Source organism: Schistocerca piceifrons, chromosome 4, assembly GCF_021461385.2.
Source record: "Schistocerca piceifrons isolate TAMUIC-IGC-003096 chromosome 4, iqSchPice1.1, whole genome shotgun sequence".
Taxonomy (NCBI): Eukaryota; Metazoa; Arthropoda; class Insecta; order Orthoptera; family Acrididae; genus Schistocerca; species Schistocerca piceifrons.
Genome location: NC_060141.1, coordinates 422,721,707 through 422,743,873, shown reverse-complemented (window position 1 = coordinate 422,743,873; position 22,167 = coordinate 422,721,707). Strand labels below are relative to the sequence as shown.

At 38.6% G+C, this 22,167-nt stretch overlaps 1 protein-coding gene across 1 annotated transcript in view; it reads left to right on the top strand.

The window, feature by feature from the left end:
• LOC124794671 (serine/threonine-protein kinase Genghis Khan) overlaps positions 1-22,167 on the top strand; it is a 367,558-nt gene that overhangs the window by 192,254 nt on the left and 153,137 nt on the right. Inside the window, exons 17-18 of the mRNA XM_047258205.1 lie at positions 211-359; positions 4,904-5,010. Of these exons, the coding sequence (XP_047114161.1) occupies positions 211-359; positions 4,904-5,010 (256 nt within the window). The remainder of the gene's footprint in view (positions 1-210; positions 360-4,903; positions 5,011-22,167) is intronic.

Sequence of the window (22,167 nt, the reverse complement as noted above, 5' to 3'; positions counted from 1 at the left end):
GACACACCGGTGTCAATGTGTTCTTTTTTCCATTTCCAGGAGTGTATTTTAGATTGTATTATTATAATTTTTCCATATTGATTCTGCAGTTATTGTCACATCATACTTTCTTTGCTACTTGATTATGGATGTGTTGATTGTAATGAGTGTTCAGGAAATATATTACTGTATGAAGATTGTGGCTTTATAATCAAAGACATGTTGTTCCAGGATAAAAACTGGCGCAATCGGCGAAGTCAAAAACTTGATAAGATGGAACTTCTTAATCTTCAGAGCAGTTTACAATCTGAAATTCAGGCCAAACAGGCTATTAGTGAAGAGTTAACAAAGACTCGATCTGAGCTCATTGCAGCTCAAAAGTAAGTTTTTTGCATTTATATATATTTTTCCCCAAGTATTTTTTACTGTCTGCTTTTTCAGCTTGTGCATTAAACCCCTCCCACCACACACACACACACACACACACACACACACACACACACACACACACACACGCAGACAGAGAGAGAGAGAGAGAGAGAGAGAGAGAGCAGATATTTATGCATTAATGTTTTGTGCTGAAATGATTTACTGATTGATGGTACCAGTGGTATTGTAGGATTACTTGTCTATTTCTTAGTCTTGCTTCTAAAATATATTGAACAGATTTGTTATGGACACCCATACGGATTATGTGTTACGTTTTGCACACTATTTTTACAATTCCGTTGCAGTTTTATCTAATTTGTTCAAGGGATATTTGTAAATTTGCTTGGAGTTGGGATTAAAAGCACTCTGTACTGTTTTCTTGTCATGTCATTTAATTGGTAGTTTAAACAGTGATCTGATTTTTATATCCGTGTTTTATTTCAAACCTCCATAGCAGCAATTCTTTAATACATCTTTTTCATTAGAATACAATAATAAATTCTATGAGAAGTAGCCTACCCCATGGCTTCATGTATGCATTCTACACATATATTGTACATGCATCCTCCCCCACCCTCTCTGTGTCCACCTCTTCTTCCATCTGCCAACCCACTTAATCCTCCCACCTTCATCTGTGTGTCTACTTCTCCCCACTATCTCTGTCTCTTCATCTCCTCCTCATCCTCTCTTTGTTCATTTCCTCCACCCTTCTTTCTCTGATCATATCTTCCTACCCTCCCTCCTCTCTCTCCCTGTCCGCTACCCATCTATACCGTCCATAGGCCTCGTGCATCTCCCCCTTTTCCTCTGCCTCTGTCAATTTCCTCCTCCCCCCTCTCGGTCCTTTTCCCCCTCCCCATCACTCTGTCCATTTCCTTCTCTATCCGTTCTGCATAACCCCAGGCATGCTCATTGGCATGTGTAGCACCTGCAATATGGTTCAATAAAGCAGGCTGACACTAATCCTACAATACTTCTGTCATGCAGGGGAGGCTACACATCAGGGACTTGAAAATCATTTATTTGCCACTGATGTACAGGCTGGCAAACAGAGCAGATCAATAAAACAGGCAGATATTATTTCCAAAACTATTCACCTGTCATATAGGACAGGCTACATGTCAGTGCTCAGAAAACTGTTTCTTGCCATTTAGGCTCACATGCTAAGCAGGTTGATTTGGTAGGCCGATACAGTGCCCACACAATTTATCTGTTGTGCAGGGCAGTCTTATGGCAGGGGCGGAAAAAAACATATTTTTGCGTGTTATCTCCGAGCCTATTGGAACTAGGATATTAAAAAAAAAACCACAGTGCTAGTACTCATTAGGTCTGCACTTCTTGTGCAAAATTGGGTTGAAATTGTCCCTGGGTTTGGGAAGTCGCGGAAATATACTCTCTGATTTACATGAGAAATGTGATCATAAAATAATGGACCTGGTGCTTTCACAGAGTAAGTAGACCTGTGCCAAAGATGAGCGACCAATAGTGGAATGCAGCATCTCTGGTTTCTGTAGACAGATCAATGTGGCCATGGCCTTTGTTTGTGTTACATCTTTTTTTTCCGGTAAATTGATAAGAGAAATAATAGAGCAACAAATTGTCTTTTACAAAAATAAGTGTACAGCAAAGACTTTTTATCGCATATGTGGGTTTTTGAGTGGTTCACACATTTCAAAGATAGCTGAGAAGACACTGAAGATGACTCATGGCCAGGATGCCCTTCACCATCAAAAACACGTGAAAGTATTGAAAAAGTAAGTAACTGATTTGATCTGACTATCATTTGAGTATTCACTCAATTGCTGAAACTGTAGGAATTGGGGAAGAATGCATAAGGCAAATTTTACATAACCAGATTAACGTGATAAAGATGTGTGTGAAACAGGTGCCGAAAATTGCAGTGATCAAACAAAAAGAAGCTCCTGAAAACGTTTGTATTGACACTTTGAAGACCACTGAAAGTGATACTACTTTCTTGAAAAGAATGAAAACATATGGCAAATCTTAATTGTGCACTTATGATCCAGAAATCAAACAGCAGTCCGTACATGGGAAGGACTCAACTTCACCGAGAGCGAAAAAAGGCTCGAAAGAGCAAAGCAAAATTCAAAGTGAATCTTCACTAGATTCCTGAAGGGTTATTCAATATTACTACCTAAATGGGCTTGCTCAGCTCCATGAGAAAATATGAAAAAAATGACTCAAATTGTGGGAGAAGTAGTCAATGCACTGGCTCGTACCACATTTTCTATTAACAGATTTCAAGGAAAGTACTGTATCCCAGTGTTACACCACCCACCTTATTCCCCTGACGTAATGCCGCATGACTTTTATCTATTCTTAAAAGTCAAATGTGTATTAAAAGGAACAAGATTTCAATCTGCTGAAGGAGTGAAAGAAAAAAGCAGTATGCATCATTGAGGAGCCTACAGAGGAAGAGTTTCAGCACTGTTTCCATCAATGGAAGATTTGCATGGAGCATTTTAGGGATAGAGGATGGGTATATATTGAGAGGTACAAGTAAATGTATGTTTTTAAAATAGTGTTTCACAGTGGTAGTCCCATTATTTTATAGCCATATCTTGCATATAGTATAACAGATGATTGCTGGTGATTTCTTAATAAATATTAGTTGGTTCTACTTTTTGTTACATTAAGCCATCCATCTTTTTTGTGAAATTTAATTATTAGTTAATAATGATGTCCCAGAAATTCAGGGCCTTCGTGATAATATTAGTTTCATGGTAAACACACACACACACATATATATAAATATAAATATATATATATAATAGAGGGAAACATTCCACGTGGGAAAAATATATCTAAAAAGAAAGATGATGAAACTTACCAAACAAAAGCGCTGGCAGGTCGATAGACACACAAACAAACACAAACATACACACAAAATTCTAGCTTTCGCAACCAATGGTTGCCTCGTCAGGAAAGAGGGAAGGAGAAGGAAAGACAAAAGGATATGGGTTTTAAGGGAGAGGGTAAGGAGTCATTCCAATCCCGGGAGCGGAAAGACTTACCTTAGGGGGAAAAAAGGACAGGTATACACTCGCACACACACACATATCCATCCACACATACACAGACACAAGCAGACATTTGTAAAGGCAAAGAGTTTGGGCAGAGATGTCAGTCGGGGCGGATGTACAGAGGCAAAGATGAAGTTGAAAGACAGGTGAGGTATGAGCGGCGGCAAATTGAAATTAGAAATTAGCGGAGATTGAGGCCTGGCGGATAGCGAGAAGAAAGGATATGCTGAAGGGCAAGTTCCCATCTCCGGAGTTCTGACAGGTTGGTGTTAGTGGGAAGTATCCAGATAACCCGGACGGTGTAACACTGTGCCAAGATGTGCTGGCCGTGCACCAAGGCATGTTTAGCCACAGGGTGATCCTCATTACCAACAAACACTGTCTGCCTGTGTCCATTCATGCGAATGGACAGTTTGTTGCTGGTCATTCCCACATAGAACGCTTCACAATGTGGGAGCGTTCTATGTGGGAATGACCAGCAACAAACTGTCCATTCGCATGAATGGACACAGGCAGACAGTGTTTGTTGGTAATGAGGATCACCCTGTGGCTAAACATGCCTTGGTGCACGGCCAGCACATCTTGGCACAGTGTTACACCGTCCGGGTTATCTGGATACTTCCCACTAACACCAACCTGTCAGAACTCCGGAGATGGGAACTTGCCCTTCAGCATATCCTTTCTTCTCGCTATCCGCCAGGCCTCAATCTCCGCTAATTTCTAATTTCAATTTGCCGCCGCTCATACCTCACCTGTCTTTCAACTTCATCTTTGCCTCTGTACATCCGCCCCGACTGACATCTCTGCCCAAACTCTTTGCCTTTACAAATGTCTGCTTGTGTCTGTGTATGTGTGGATGGATATGTGTGTGTGTGCGAGTGTATACCTGTCCTTTTTTCCCCCTAAGGTAAGTCTTTCCGCTCCCGGGATTGGAATGACTCCTTACCCTCTCCCTTAAAACCCATATCCTTTTGTCTTTCCTTCTCCTTCCCTCTTTCCTGACGAGGCAACCATTGGTTGCGAAAGCTAGAATTTTGTGTGTATGTTTGTGTTTGTTTGTGTGTCTATCGACCTGCCAGCGCTTTTGTTTGGTAAGTTTCATCATCTTTCTTTTTAGATATAAATATATATATATATTCACTGTACAGTATCCTTCTTTTTTGTTGTAATATTATATCTAGGTTGATGATATTTATTTTGGACAGTGAATCCGCCGGCCGGAGTGGCCGAGCGGTTCGGTCGCAGGTTCGAATCCTGCCTCGGGCATGGATGTGTGTGATGTCCTTAGGTTAGTTAGGTTTAAGTAGTTCTAAGTTATAGGGGACTGATGACCACAGTAAGTAAGTCCCTTAGTGCTCAGAGCCATTTGAACCATTTGACAGTAAATCTGCACCACTTTTTTTACACCTAAATGGAATTCATTATGCTCAGCATCACTTTAATTGTTACAGGGAGTTGAGAGATTTGCGTCAGAGGTATGATACGTTGTCTCATGAGGTAAAGAGGAAAGAAATTCAAATCAAAGAACTTCAGTCAAGATTAGAATCTGGTGAACCATGTAAGTCTTTAATTGTTATTTCCACATATATCAACGTAGAATTACAGTATATAATGTTACAGCTGGAAGTGGTGTGACAGTTATACTATTGTTTTATCTGGGTATGTATCACAATTTTCCCAAACTTCAGATATTGACATAGCATTCATCGGCATGATACGACACATCCAACAACGACGCGTGCTTACACCTTTCCAACACTTTTCAGTCTGAACATTGGAAATCTTAAGGATACACAACTGGAATTTGCAAGGTACATTCAACTTTTCCAGCTGTTGCATTAACATATTCCACTCTCCCCTGCTTTTGTTTTCTCACTTTCTTAGGCTTTTTCCACTTTTACCAAATCAAATGTCAGCTACTTCACCTACATTAGTGAAATAATGTTCTTCTGCTAACTCAGTTTTAAAATGAATAATAAGTTTTACCTGTAGACCAGACATTACTGAGCTCTAAGATTTGCACAATAAGAAGTTACAACTTTTAACATATACAGTAAATAATTTTAATTTTTTATGTGCTTTCTTTAGTTATGATTTGTAGGAATTTAAAGTGTGTGAAACTCAGGTTGTGATATCTATTGTCCAGCTCACATATGTAGTTTGTATCTCTATCATATTATTACCAGTGTCTGATATACATACAAAAAATGTTAGTTATGAAATGTTACATACCCCTCATTGTTCAGAGACATAGTTTCCTCCTCAGATACTACATTTCATCAGGTGGTGCATTAATTTCTTGTGTGTTTCTGTTGATTTCTGAGTGGTACTTCTCTAGCTTTTGACATGTGGTTCTTTCATCTTTTATCTGGGTTCTGAAGAAGGGTCTGCTGACCCTGAGAACTTAACATTTGCATGTTCCTGTTAGTGAGGCATAAATTTTACAACTTTCAGTGAATATGAAACATTTTTCTTCATGAATTTAATTGAGTTTTAGTTGTAGATACTGAAGGAAAATTTGTGACCGGCTTTTGTCCTGTTAAGCAGTATCTACTTATTTGTTGTTCTCATTATTTGACTAAATACATCCAATGTCTGATGTAGTTGTTTGTATTCAGGTTACATTTTGAGAGAATTTCAATTTGCCGAGTTGAAAAGCATAACCATTAGTTATGTTACCTTGTGTGGAAAGTATAGTTCTTTTGGACTAATTATGCAGGTTTTTTTGTGCAATATGTAAACAAGGTAACTCCCCATCTGTGGCTGTGTTGTCATTTATATAATACAGTAATGTTCATGATAATTGCAACACACAGTAGTAATGGCATAGAACAGTGGAACTGTAATAACTGATTAATGGTTGCAGAGAGATGGCTTACACATAGGCCCAGCAGCACCCTCTGTTGTGTTACCAGACAGGTCAGTGTTAACACAGCACTTAGAGAGTGCAGAGCTGTCAGATCAAGTAGAAATGTGCAAGGAAGTGCTGATATGCCTTATCAATGTCAAAAGACATAATATCAGCATGTGAGTGAGTCCAAACAGGACAGAATGATTGGTCTCTGAGATTGTCGTATGGCAACATTGCTGATTGTATAGCGCATGTTACTAAAACATTGATGCATGTGTGGAACCAATGGATATAAGAGGATCATATACACAAGGTGGTGCTTGGACTACACAGTGTGAGATGACCACCATCTCGTACGCATGACCATAACCAACAGAACAGCTTTGTCTGTAATGTTGGCTCGACCTTGGAGCACTACAACGGACATTGACCCGAAACCACCATCTCCTTTGATGGCATCACAGTCACTGGAGTGCTGAGTGGCAGTATGTAGTGTTTTCAGATGAGTCCCACTTCAGCTTGACCTACTGGATGGCAGCATACATGATAGACACTACCAGGTTGGATGCTGTTGGGCAGACTGCATTGTTGAGTGGCATAGCAGGTAAATGTCAAATGTGGTACTTTGGGCACCTTTGACTTGAACGTGCAATCTTACCTCCTACATATTGAGGGCAATTGGAACATCATCAGTTACTTCAGGGAGGCATTAGAGCCTGAAGCACTGTGGCCTGGTGCCCCCCCCCCCCCCCCCCCCCCTTCCTCTCCTGCCCTGCAGGCAGCTCCAAATGCCATATTTCAGCAGGTCAGCGCCTGGTCACATGGGGGCAAGCAATTTGTATGACTTCTTTAGAGATCAATGGATGCCACTGCTATCCCGGCCTGACATTGCTCATCAGAGCTGTTTGCGATGTGGTTGATTGGCAACTTATTCATTCTGACACTCCTGCAATCACTGTCCATGCTTTATAAATGTGCAGTGTGTCCCCCAGAAGCATGCCCATGCCATGACACCTGAAGCCTCTTACTATAGCTTGTGGTGGCTTCACACCTTACTGAATTTTCATGGTCGAAGTTCATGTAGAGTTCTGTAATTCTGATCATTTGTGTATTGTCATTTTCCTAATCTGTGGAAAAAATTTCATTGTAATCCCATGTCTCCTTGGTGGTACAGTTTTTACAAACAGCAATGTAATGCAGTACATGCTGACATAAACACGGCACAAGAGAACTAAGACAAAAGGATCCCTGCAAATTGCCTGTTACATACGTGTATTGTTCCAGTCACAATTTTCCTGTTGTTGATGTACACACAGGAAAATGCAGGCATTAAATAGCCATCATTTCTCCTAGTTTTATCTAAATCAGTTGAAATAAATGTAAAAGAAGTGGAATCAGTATCTTATATACAGCAATAGCATTAGATGACTTATACAGTTTCACAACATTTCGTAAATAAAATTGTGTGTTCCTTGTGTAACATAAAAGGATGGTTTGACAAGTATAGTAAATTGCCACTAAATAATGGGACATATTTGTGTCTTTGTGGTTGGTAAGCTTCATTATTCCAAGGACTGTACAAAGAATTTCAACAATGTACAGGGTACAGTTCATTGTTGACATCCGTCTGAATTGGTCAGTGTGTAAACTGTAATTGACAGTGGAGAAAACCAAGCTTCACGCTGTTAACTAAACGTTTTCATTTGAAGCATTGGATTGCCACAGAAATCAAAACAGGATTGGATTAAGGTCACACAGACTGTGCACCGTCATTGAAGACAATTTACTTTTGTTGTTGTTGTTGTTGTTGTTGTTGTTGTGGTCTTCAGTCCTGTGACTGGTTTGATGCAGCTCTCCATGCTACTCTATCCTGTGCAAGCTTCTTCACCTCCCAGTACTTACTGCAACCTACATCCTTCTGAGTCTGCTTAGTGTATTCATCTCTTGGATTCCCTCTACGATTTTTACCCTCCACGCTGCCCTCCAGTACTAAATTGGTGATCCCTTGATGCCTCAGAACAGATCCTACCAACCGATCCCTTCTTCTAGTCAAGTTGTGCCACAAACTCCTCTTCTCCCCAATTCTATTCAGTTCCTTCTTATTAGTTATGTGATCTACCCACCTTATCGTCAGCATTCTTCTGTTGTAGCACCACATTTCAGAAGCCTCTATTTTCTTCTTGTCTAAACTATTTATCGTCCATGTTTCACATCCATACATGACCACACTCCATACAAATACTTTGAGAAACAACTTCCTGACACTTAAATCAATACTTGATGTTAACAAATTTCTCTTCTTCAGAAACGCTTTCCTTGGCATTGCCAGTCTACATTTTATATCCTCTCTACTTTGACCATCATCAGTTATTTTGCTCCCCAAATAGCAAAACTCCTTTACTACTTTAAGTGTCTCATTTCCTAATCTAATTTCCTCAGCATCACCCGACTTAATACGACTACATTCCATTATCCTCGTTTTGCTTTTGTTGATGTTCATCTTATATCCTCCTTTCAAGACACTGTCCATTCCGTTCAACTGCTCTTCCAAGTCCTTTGCTGTCTCTGACAGAATAACAATGTCATCGGCGAACCTTAAAGTTTTTATTTCTTCTCCATGGATTTTAATACCTACTCCGAACTTTTCTTTTGTTTCCTTTACTGCTTGCTCAATATACAGATTGAATAACATCGGGGATAGGCTAAAACCCTGTCTCACTCCCTTCCCAACCACTGCTTCCCTTTCATGTCCCTCGACTCTTATAACTGCCATCTGGTTTCTGTACAAATTGTAAATAGCCTTTCGCTCCCTGTATTTTCGCCCTGCCACATTCAGAATTTGAAAGAGAGTATTCTAGTCAACATTGTCAAAAGCTTTCTCTAAGTCTACAAATGCTAGAAACATAGGTTTGCCTTTCCTTAATCTTTCCTCTAAGATAAGTCGTAGGGTCAGTATTGCCTCACGTGTTCCAACATTTCTGCGGAATCCAAAGTGATCTTCCCCGAGGTCGGCTTCTACCAGTTTTTCCATTCGTCTGTAAAGAATTCGCATTAGTATTTTGCAGCTGTGACTTATTAAACTGATAGTTCAGTAATTTTCACATGTGTCAACACCTGCTTTCTTTGGGATTGGAATTATTATGTTCTTCTTGAAGTCTGAGGGAATTTCGCCTGTCTCATACATCTTGCTCACCAGATGGTAGAGTTTTGTCAGGACTGGCTCTCCCAAGGCCGTCAGTAGTTTTAATGCAATGTTGTCTACTCCTGGGGCCTTGATTCGACTTAGGTCTTTCAGTGCTCTGTCAAACTCTTCATGCAGTATCATATCTCCCATTTCATCTTCATCTACATCCTCTTCCATTTCCATGATATTGTCCTCAAGAACATTGCTCTTGTATAGACCCTCTATATACTCCTTCCACCTTTCTGCTTTCCCTTCTTTGCTTAGAACTGGGTTTCCATCTGAGCTCTTGATATTCATGCAAGTGGTTCTCTTTTCTCCAAAGGTCTCTTCAATTTTCCTGTAGGCAGTATCTATCTTACCCCTCGTGAGATAAGCCTTTACATCCTTACATCTGTCCTCTAGCCATCCCTGCTTAGCCATTTTGCACTTCCTGTCGATCTCATTTTTGAGACGTTTGTATTCCTTTTTGCCTGCTTCATTTACTGCATTTTTACATTTTCTCCTTTCATCAATTAAATTCAATATTTCTTCCGTTACCCAAGGATTTCTACTAGCCCTCATCTTTTTACCTGCTTGATCCTCTGCTGCCTTCACTATTTCATTCCTCAAAGCTACCCATTCTTCTTCTACTGTATATCTTTCCCGCATTCCGGTCAATTGTTCCCTTGTGGTCTCCCTGAAACTCTGTACAAACTCTGGTTCTTTCAGTTTATCCAGGTCCCATCTCCTTAAATTCCCAACTTTTTGCAGTTTCTTCAGTTTTAATCTACAGTTCATAACCAATAGATTGTGATCAGAGTCCACATCTGCCCCTGGAAATGTCTTACAATTTAAAACCTGGTTCCTAAATCTCTGTCTTACCATTATATAATCTACCTGATACCTTCTAGTATCTCCAGGATTCTTCCATGTATACAACCTTCTTTCATGATTCTTGAACCAAGTATTAGCTATGATTAAGTTATGCTCTGTGCACAATTCTACCAGGTGGCTTCCTCTTTCATTCATTACCCCCATTCTATATTCACCTACTATGTTTCCTTCTCTTCCTTTTCCTACTATCGAGTTCCAGTCACCCATGACTATTAAATTTTTGTCTCCCTTCACTATCTGAATAATCTCTTTTATCTCATCATACATTTCATCAATCTCTTCGTCATCTGCGGAACTAGTGGCATATAAACTTGTACTACTGTGATAGGCGTGGGCTTCATATATATCTTGGCCACAATAATACATTCACTATGCTGTTTGTAGTAGCTTACCCACATTCCAATTTTCCTATTCATTATTAAACCTACTCCCGCATTATGCCTATTTGATTTTGTATTTATAACCATGTATTCACCTGACCAGCAGTCTTGTTCCTCCTGCCACCGAACTTCACTAATTCCCACTGTATCTAACTTTAACCTATCCATTTCCCTTTTCAAATTTTCTAACCTACCTGCCCGATTAAGGGATGTGACATTCCACGCTCCGATCCGTAGAATGCCAGTTTTCTTTCTCCTGATAACGACGTCCTCCTGAGTAGTCCCCGACTGGAGATCCGAATGGGGGACTATTTTACCTCCGGAATATTTTACCCAAGAGGACGCCATCATCATTTAATCGTACAGTAAACCTGCATGCCCTCGGGAAAAATTACAGCTGTGGTTTCCCCTTGCTTTCAGCCGTTCGCAGTACCACATCAGCAACGCCGTTTTGGTTAGTGTTACAGGGCCAGATCAGTCAATCATCCACTGTTACCCCTGCAACTACTGAAAAGGCTGCTGCCCCTCTTCAGGAATCACACGATTGTCTGGCCTCTCAACAGATACCCCTCCATTGTGGCTGCACCTACGGTACGGCTATCTCTGTCGTTGAGGCACGCAAGCCTCCCCACCAATGGCAAGATCCATGGTTCATGTATTAGTGAATATAATTGTGATCAGACAGGCACCACGAAGACAAAGTACGCTCCGACAATCCATTTTAGATGACCATAGAGGAAATCATTTACAAAATTCATGATCTGGTAATGCAGGAATCCTGAAGAAAAATTCATGAGATTGCTTGACTGTAGACGTCTCAACTGAGTGAGTAGAAAATATTCTGCATGGAGAATTGGCTGTGGAGAAGTTGTGGATAAGGTGGGTGCCACAGTTGCTCATTGTTGACCAAAAACACATCTGGCACAGTATTTCTGCACAATGTCTGGCAATGTTTAGTCAAAATCAACAAGACTTATTGTCCAGTATTTGAATGTTAATGAAATCTGCCTCCATCATCACACACCAGAGTCAAAAAGCAGTCAGAACAATGAACAAAGGTTGGTGACAGTGCACCAAAGAAGACAAGAACAGTTGTGTCAACTGGCAAGATGAGAGGCACTGTTTTTTGGGATTTCCAAAGAATACTCATCTTAGAATACTTGGAAAAAAGCAGTACCATTACTGGACCATATTATGCTTCATTGTTGGATCATTTGAAACTTGCGTCAGCTGAAAAAAAGGACCAAGGTTTCCACACAAAAAAGTACCCTTTTGTCATGATAACACCATTGCAAACATCGGCGATAACAATGGGCAAAGTGAATGAGATGGTTTCTCATCTACCCTGTTCACCAGACTTAGTACCAAGTTACTTCATCGTGTTTCCTAACTTGAAACTTTGGCTTGCTGGGGAGAAATTTTTCATCAAATGAGGAAGTGATAATTGCTGTCAGTGAGTGTTTTGCTAAGTTTGACAGAATCTATTTTTCCAGTGGGATGAAAAATCTGAAGTGTCATTGGAGCAAATATTTATCCCTCAGTGGAAACTGTGTCGAGAAGGAAGTTGAGTTGTTAATGCAGCAAACATTTTTTCTTGTAACTTCTTTTCACAGACTTATCAAACCACCCTCATATTGAGGCAAAGCAGAAAGTGATGATTTTATAAGAAGTAAAAGATTCTGGTTTTTGACCATGATATGGAATATGGATGATGTGGCATTGTTTGCATTCATTGTAAGATGTTAACATTCCTCTGATTATGTTTGTTGTCCTGAACATGTACATTAAATATATTAGGCAGTTTTGATAGATCTTGTGAGGGGAATTATTATTATAATTATTATTATTTTAACTATGCCTTCATCTTGCTTGGACACTCAGGGATTTCCATCGGTGTCAACCATGTATGTCTTGGGTTGGAGAAAAATCTTATACTGCCAAAATCAATGTAGAACAACCAGTGAATAATAACATTACATTTTGTCGCAAGTGTGTAAACAGGAAACCGATGAGGGTTCAGATCAATCTTAAAAGGGGACTGCACCTACTTGTCAACACCAATTACAGCCAGATTTATGGCTTATACAGGGCTTAGCCGTAAATGAAAGTGACGGAAGTCAAGCTTCAGAAGGCCAAGTGTTTAGAAAACTTACAGTATAACATTTTCTGTGCGAACTCATTTAAGGAGAACTCACAATTAACATGAAAAAAATATTGGGCCAACAGGAATACATTAGTTCTTATCCGAAGTTTTATCGGTTAACACAAATTTCAGTTAAGACATATTACAAACTTTTTTTCAGTTCCTAGTGTGATTAACTTTCATTTTAATGCAAACTTCTGAAGCTATAGTATTTTTAAGTGTTAATTTTTTTCCAAAGTGAATGCAAGAAATATAAATACAGAGCTAACTATCCATTGCCGACTCATTTGTGATGTATTTTTGGACTGCAGCCGCAATTATCACCTCAACAATCAGCATGTACAGTACACTTAAATAAATTCAATAATATGTGCATTAGCAATTACAAACATATTCGATGACAGGTGTTCTTTTAGTCATAACCAAATCAAATTAGAATACTGAATAAAAATCTATGAAAGATAGCACACAAAACATGACAAAGAGGAAACGGAGAGCTCTAAATATACAAGTAAGGCTTAAGATTCTGTATGAAGTGGACCATGGTACAAAGAAAACAGCAATTGCAGATCAGTTTGGAATTCCCAAACCTACGATACCTACGATAATTAATAATAATAATAAAAATCATTAAAGCTACTGTATCTGGTTGCAGAAACAAACCTAAACGACTTTGTAGCACTTGGTATGAAAACATCAAGACGTTACTACTACAATGCTTCAGTCATATGCGTGCATCTGACATACTTTTAAGTGGCCCTATAATTCAGTCAAAAGCGAATGAGATTTCCAATAGGCATTGAAGACTTCAGTTGTTCTGCTGGTTCGCTGTATCAATTCCAAAAGAGACATTCAATTTCACCTGTACAAATTTGTGGTGAAGCAAATAAAGGTGATGAAGAAAATGTGAATAGCTGTTTGCATGAATTCTACTGAGTGAAGGGAAAAGTATACCTTGTGTGATGTGTTCAATATGGGTGAAACTGGACTTTGTTACAAACTTTTTCCAAACTGCACCCTCTGGATAAAAGGTGATAAGTGTAATGGTGGAGCACACAGCAAACATGTAGCTGTTGACCTTGTATGTAATGTGGACAGCAATGAGAAGTTTCATCCCTGGATTATTGATAACTCCGGGAAGTTGTGTTGTTTTAGAAACATTAGTATGGGCACTTTACCTTGCATCAACTCTCATCATAAGAAAGCTTGGATCAATGAAACATCATTTCACAAGTGGCTTCTTCATTTCAACAGATGAATGGTTGCTCAAAACGGACATGTTCTTCATACATTGGACAGGTGCACTGTCCATAACATAGAGGATCTGAACCTAACCAACATAAAGTTCCAGTTTTTTCCTCCAAATGCGAAAAGCTGCCTTCAGCCCATGGACCAAGGCATCATTTGTCTCATGAAGAGAGCTTATTGCAAGCAGTTTGTAAGAGCTGCAACTTGTGCTACTGAAAGCAATACCACAACCTCAAATTGGGATATGTTTGACACAATAAAAGTCATTGCAGTGGCCTGGAACTCAGTGTTGTCACATCATATGCAGAAGTTCTTTAACATAGCCTGGAGACTTAGCAACACTGAAGATTTCCATATTCTAGATGCTACTTCACCTGATGAAAGGATAGTTCTTGATAAAATGACAGTTCAGCAAGACATGTGAACCCTGGAATTAGTTTTGAGGAATTAATTAGTGCAGACAACAGTGTTGCCGTATGTGCTTCTGTGGAATCTGATGTGACAAAAACTGTGACTGAGTTGCAGGGAGGGTCATCAGTAGAAAGTGAGGAGGAGGTGGTGAATAGAGATACCATTCCACCTACCAGTCAGGAGATGTGAATACAGATACCATTCCACCTACAGTCAGGAGTTGTTTACAGCCGTTGACAATTTAGAACAATTTGCTTCAACGTGCAACATCAGTGCTGGGTTTACAGACACTATAGCTTTAATTGGTTTTGAAATTATAAGATATTGTTGTTCCTGTTAATGTCAGGTAATGCTTGAATTTTTTCCAAGAAAATAATGTAATTTATGAGTACTTGTACTTCTACTGTCTCTCTATAGTATTCTAAGTCTACAGTAATGTAAAGTGATTAATATTGCAGTGTATTACACATTACTGTACTACTATACATGTATATGTATTAAAATCTATGGTTTTCATATAAAACTTTTTTTTTAATGCTAGCTCTTGATTTTTCGGTCCCTTTGGATTTGCGTTAACAAGATTATATCATATCATTTTTGGTGTGGGTCAGGTAAGGCATGAGCCATTTATGTTAGCCAAGTTTCCAGGCACAATGTAAAGATTACAGACCAGTAATCTGATGGTTATGGGGCTGAGTACATAAGCAGAAGCTTTTCATCTTTCTAGTATTCAGTTTTTATATTACTTATGCACAAATAAACCAAGATAAAGTCCAGTACACTGTATTTATTAATGTTTTCATAAGAGGCATGAAAAGAAAAGACAAAGGCAAATTTATGATTGCAAATAAATTTCCATCAAGAGATTGTACTTAACAGTGTCCACAAGGACTCTGCAAATAACACATCAAGAAGGGATTTGTAATTATAGTGTACAGGACTTCATATTCTGTTAGTTTCTTTTTGACCTTGGGGAAGACTGCATGAAAATGTATTCAGTTGGGCATCACCAGCTATCCTTGCTAATATATTTTTTTTAATTTTGCGTTGTATATAGCCAAACAGTGCAATGAGAGAAAATCTTTTATGAATATAAACCGTATTTGTTTTCCTATTGAATCATTAAAGTAAAAATGTGACATTAATAATGTGTGCAAGATGCCGAGAAAATCACTGCCTCCTATTTTTGTAGGATAAATATCACCTCAGTACTTGTAAATCATCCTTTGTAAAATAATAAAAGTATCCAATTTTATATACAAAGTTCTCATGTATGCCTTTAATTCTCTTCAGAAAATTTATTTGCAATCCTAGATTTGTTTTTTTTTTTTTTTTTTTTTTTTTTTTGTTTTTTTTTCTTTCCTTTTCATGTCTTTTATGAAAATATTAATAAACACAATGTATTGAGCATTATTTTGTTTTATTTGCAGGGCAGGTAATTTAAAAATTGAAAATACAAAAAAGAAAAAAGTTTCTACTTAAGGACTGAACCCCATGACCCTAGGATTACTGTTCTGTAATCTTTCCACTGTGCCAACTGCTGCGTGGGAATTATGCTGACATAAATGGCTGATGCCTCACCCATCCTGCAGCAAAAAGTGCCAGGTTTTTTTCCTAAACATTTGCCCGTCTGGAGTTCTCACTCCTGTCACTTTAGTTTCTGGCCAATCCCTACATATGCTATAAGTTTGGACAAAATTAGTGATGATGAGTACATGCAGGCCCCTTGTGAGTGAAATCCATTTTTGTCCCAAGATAGTTGAGAAATTGTAGCTTGATACCTTGTCTTATAAAATTAAGAGAGTAGACTTATACCCTGCACAATATAACTGCTCAGTCTTTAATTTCAGCAGAGTTTTTCTAATCTGTAAAAATGTGATTCACTTTGGAATTCTGTGGTAGAAGAATGAAGTCAGAAGATGAAATAGTCACTGAGGCAAGAGAATACTTATAGTACATTCTTGAAAAGTCTTTTATTCTGACACTTCATAAAAATGTGTTGCCTGATCTCATTAAGGAAATTTCTTTACTGCTGAAAGTAATGATATGTACGTCAAACATAGTGTGTGCAGTAGCCACCAGAAAGATCGCGGGAGGCGCACCTCGACACGGCGCGTCACGGACGGTAGTTGCCGCAAGTAGAGTCCCGTCCACTAGAGGGCACGCGAGAATTCGGACGCGACCTCTGCTGGCATAACAACAACAACAACTTCGGCAGCACGGGCCGTGCCCAGTCAGTCAACATCGGGCATGCCTAGGACACAGTCCCGGTCTACGCTAAGTGAAGTGCGACATAAACGTGAACAGTGTTACTACAGTGTGTTGTTTTGCATACTTGATTTGTTATCACATGTTACTATAACAGAAAGTCATGAACAGAAAACAGTAGACAAAAATGAGGAAAAGCAACACTCATCTGCAACCAATTGATGCATGATGCATTGAAACATGTAAAAACACAGATACTCAATCTATGACACAGCTCACTCTCACCCTAATCTCTGACGTGGGGTGTGATAAAGCTATTTATAAACAAAAGCATCATACTCATGTCACATGTATGTATATATTTTTTTCCAATTCTCATGGATATACAGAGAAGAAATAGATTGGAAATTAAAACTAAATAGGTGAATTTCTTAAAAAGTCCTTTTGGTCGATTGCCACTTCATCATATGTGTCAAGTAGAAGTTGCTGAGTCTATGCAATATACTACAAGCATAATTTAATCGTGTAGGCTTCCGCAGCCAAAGTCAGTTGACATAAATGTTTTCTGGGTATGATACTGCGTCATATTATAAAATTCTGTTACTGGTGAAACACGTGTTTCGGCCAGGGTTACAGTGGCCATCTACTGAGTCTATGGTGTGTTTCTGCTGTCCAGAGTCACTGATATTTTATCATGACGGGCTCATTGAGCATGACATTATGTCATAATTTAAAAAAAAAAAGATATATCTAGTCACATGGGACTTGAAGGTAGTGGGAACTTTATTGTAAACATTACTGCAGTTGAGGGAGAGAGGATCTGCTGTTGTCTATTACTTAATTTGTTGGTACTTGAGGTGTGGACTCCTGTTTTCTTCCTGCTGGATGCAGACTGCATTGTGGCTGCTAGTCACTGATAATGTTCGTGTCTTGTGTTGTTAGTGTTGCCTAGTGGTCTCTGATGGGTGGCATCCATGATGGGGCAAGTGTGAGCGCATACTCTCTATTCATGTTGTTAGCCTGTTTTAGTATTTTGGTGGCTTCTCTTACTGTGCGTTTCTTCAGCCAAGTCTGTTTTGCAAGTATACAATTTTTATTAGATGTTATTTCCTTGCCATAATCTTACTGGTGTTTGGCCACAGCATATTGATGCTGTTGCAGTGAGTGCTCTGTTGTTAATTGTGATCAGACACTTGCACCTTATTTTGATGCATCATTCACGCATTTATTAATTAAATGTTGAAACAAAAGGAACTACTATCTACCTCTGATTATTTTTGAATTAATCTTTATTGATAATTAATTGTTTCTAACCTTCTTCCCACAGCTCTTTAAAATCTGTACATACACTATCTGAGCAAAGTATCCTGACAGTCTTATATAAAGCAGAATTCACTGCTAGACATGACAAGGAGCAGACCTGCCAGTATAAAAGAAGATGAGGAATATTGTGTTGCCTGTAGAGAAGCAGGAAAAGCTGACTGGCTTGGTCAGGAGATGTCAGTGGCTTCGAATGTCGATTATTCATTGTATGTCACCAGAGTAACAAATACATCATGCCTAATTCAGCCCTTCTAAAGCTGCCCAGGTCAACTGCTGCTGATGTGACTGTGAAGTGGAAAGGCGAAGGAACAACCACAGCTAAACCAAGACCAGACAGATCACATGTAGTAACAGAAAAGGACGGTCGAGCATTAAGGAGGGTGGATTTCAAAAATTGTGTGGAATCACTCCTGAGTTCCAAAGTGCTACCAACCATCCAGATAGCACAATGACTGTGCTTGAGGAGTTAAAAACGAGTGGGATACAATGGTCGAGCATCTCTTCATAAGCCATAAGTTTTTGTAGTTGCTAAGTGACATTTGTAGTGTAAAGAGCAATGCTGTTGGGCAGGGGATAATTGGTAATGAGTAATTTGGAGGGATGAATCATAATATATGCTGTGGCAATCCAGCGAAGGGGTTTGCCGAATACTCGGAGACCTTACCTGCCATCATATGTAGTGTCACAAGTGAAGCACAGAAGAGGTGATTTTATGGCATGATGATGTTTTTCATGGTTATGATGGTGTTCCCTTATTTTTCTTAAGAACATATTAAACGTAGAAAATTATGAACAAAATGTTAAATGTAGAAAAATATGAACGTAGTTCACAGCATTGTGTACTGTGTACACTAGAAGAAGAATTCAGAGGTAATGAGTGTTTTATATCAGCACCCTGCCATAAAGTAGCACCTGTGAGGCAATGGTTTGGGTTTGGGGGCAGTAAGATACCTGAATGAACTCGCCTGCCCTTGAGGAAGAATGGGCTACCATTTATCCACAGACATTTGGACACTTCATTGAAAGTGTCTCCGGCAGAGTTCAAGGCGTCATAAAGATGAAGTGTGGACATACCCCATGTTGATGTCTACTAACAGGTGTCCGGATACTTTTGTTCTGATAGTGTTATTTTATTTGTACTGCACTATGCATTTGCAACAGGATCCATAGTGGTGTCTGTAGTGAAATGCTTATCTAGAAAATTGTCTTAAAATACTATTCTGTGTTATTTTGAATACATCCTAGCTTTATATTCAGCAAAAACTGAGGTTTTGTTGAGAGTGGTTTTTTTTTTTTAAGACTGTTTGTGGACCATAGTGTTTGCTGTAGTGTGTGGCACCATGTACCTCGTGATGAGAACAGAGGTACAAAAAGATGTTATACTTTTGGATCTGTGAATTGATTTGCGTTTAAAACGAAATATAGAATGCAACAAAAATGGAGAGATGTATTTGATATTTTGTCACAAATGAACTATCACACGTACAATTTAGTAGGTTTGGATTGTGATGCGATGAGTGGCACATAGATGTGCTTAATAAACTGACATACAAAGATACTACAAATTAAAATTAGCTGATAAAACTAAACTTACATTATAATTTTTTACAGTATGATGCATGAAAATCCTTTTGACTGGGATTGAGAATCTGAAAATGGCAAGAAGTTACGAATATTCAGGTGCACTTAAAATGGTTAGGAGGTAGATTGTGAGGTGAACACAGTTGATAAGAATGATGATAAAATTAAATGTATGCACTAAATAAATTCTCCAAATTATGGTTTAAAAGTAAACCTCCATCAGCAGGATAGAGTTTTGGTTGTTTTTAATAAACACTAATAGCTCTGTATCTTTTAGTTGGAAGGACAAATTGCCTTGTGGAAACTACTGGAGACACTCCAACAGAGTCAGTCATGCAGTTCTCATTCACTTGCTGGTTAATAAGCAAAAACTAGTGTGGGATAGTTGATAATAATCAAAACTGGAATGTTAATCTTAATTTCTGTCTGTCCTTGTTTACCTAATTGTTATCAGCAGAACACCAGGGGCAATGTGACCACCTTCAGAAGGTGAGATGCAGTTAGCTGACAGGCTTACACGAGATTAAATGTTCATTTGTGAGCTTCTCAGTGGGTTGTGTGTCCGACACTTTATCCTACGTAACCCATTGTGCCTTGTAAACATCAAATGTAGATTGCGCACACCTGTTTCGTGTCCTTGATTAAACAGAGTGTAATATGAACCAGTGTTGTCTGAAAGTGCAAATATTCAAACAATTTTCATTTGGAATAAATGACATAAAACTATTTTACTCAAATATCTTTATTTTAGGGTGCAATAACTCTCACTGCAAATGATAGACTTACTGTATTAGGAGTTATGTAGTTAGTGTGAGATCACTTCACTACTGTGCTTCACAGACAAGTTTTACCTACCCAAGTAATGTTAATTGTCCACACCTACAAACATGGCTTACAACAGAAAAGGCCATTGATTACAACACAACAGTGTTTACTTGTGCAGATACTAAAATTATGAGTCATTGCAGAATTACGGTTATTCAGTATTCTCAGTCATTTACTTTAAATCTGTTAAAGGTTGATGTAAGTTTAGAGTCTGTGCTAGTGAATATTGCCATATTAAATAGATGTGGAGGGTTAACATTATTTTGGGAAGTCAAGCCTATTTGTAAAATAGAATTATTTCACCTCTGTAACCTCCACATTCTAGAGTAAGAATTGCTCTTTCATCCTGTGTTATGCACTCCAAGTAAGTTCCACCCCTTAAAGCCTTGCAACTGCTTTCAGCTGAATTCTTTCAGTCAGCTGCTATTTGTAATCTACATACTGTTTGGCTGAAGTTGTGTTTTCATGATGAAGTGCAACTCAGCTGCTATCTAATTTTACAGATTCAAAAGTGCTTGTAAAAGTAATTACTGTTCATAAGAAACAGTGTAAAACAAATGTTCGATCCGTTTTACAGCTACATGTCTTTGCTGTATATCTGATATAATTATTAAAATCTTTTGCTGTAAATTGTTTTGTGAATGTTAAGTTGTATAATAATTGTGCTGGATGCATCTGATTGTGGCCGCGATGATGATGTTATGTGGGTGTGAATTTTTCTTTCAGGGGCAAATTTAATATTTCTTGGTGCTTCTATGGCAAATTAAAAGTGGAGAACACTAGAAAGCAAGACAGAAAGGTCAATAATTACCCGGCAGACACTAAAATAAGGCATATTATATACCTGTCTTCATCATTCAGTTGTCTCTAGGAAAGAAAATGTAGCATTCGGCAATAAAATTAGACCCATGGCAACATAACAAAATCCTTCATGTCACAGTATTATTTAAAACACGTTTTGTAGTACATGCTGAGATGTATGGTAGGAGAGGCCTCACATCATCTGTTAGTACCTATAGAACTGTATCATTCATGGTTCTGAAATGGTAGTTTTCTACTTGCTTTTATGAAAGGTGTGTTAGACACTGCAGAGTGCTGTGCCTGAGCACAGAGACTTTCTCTCTTCATACGAATACATAGGCTGGTGTCCACTTCATGAAACTCCTTTGTCATGTACTGATACATCACCACGTAAAATACTTTAAAAATACTAAAATAATAGACCTTTTTGCTCATGATGATGTGACATTTCTCAGTTTATAGACTTGATAAGGTTTTTTGTAATGAAAATTAAACCAAATCCATGTTCTCAACAGTCAAGCTTAGTGATATTCTGGAGTTCTCCACGTTGTGCTCGTGGTAGTGCCCTATTGGATGATGAGTGAGATGTTTAACCTTATCAAGTGGTTGTTATTGAGATGAGTGGTTGTGGAAGTAAGTAAAATGCTGATGTGAGGCCAGTTGCTACTGAATTGCACATTCAGAATCTTCAATATTTAACAACCTCCTCTAACGGAATATTAATAATAAACCCGTCCATGATACACAATGCATGTCCTGTAACACATGCCACTGGAGTTTGTTGAGCATCTCCATGCTTTCACACTGACTGACTGACCAGCAGCGCTGTGACAAAATGCCACTCATTGTTGCTTCTCTACCTTTTCTACTAATCAAACCTGGTTAAA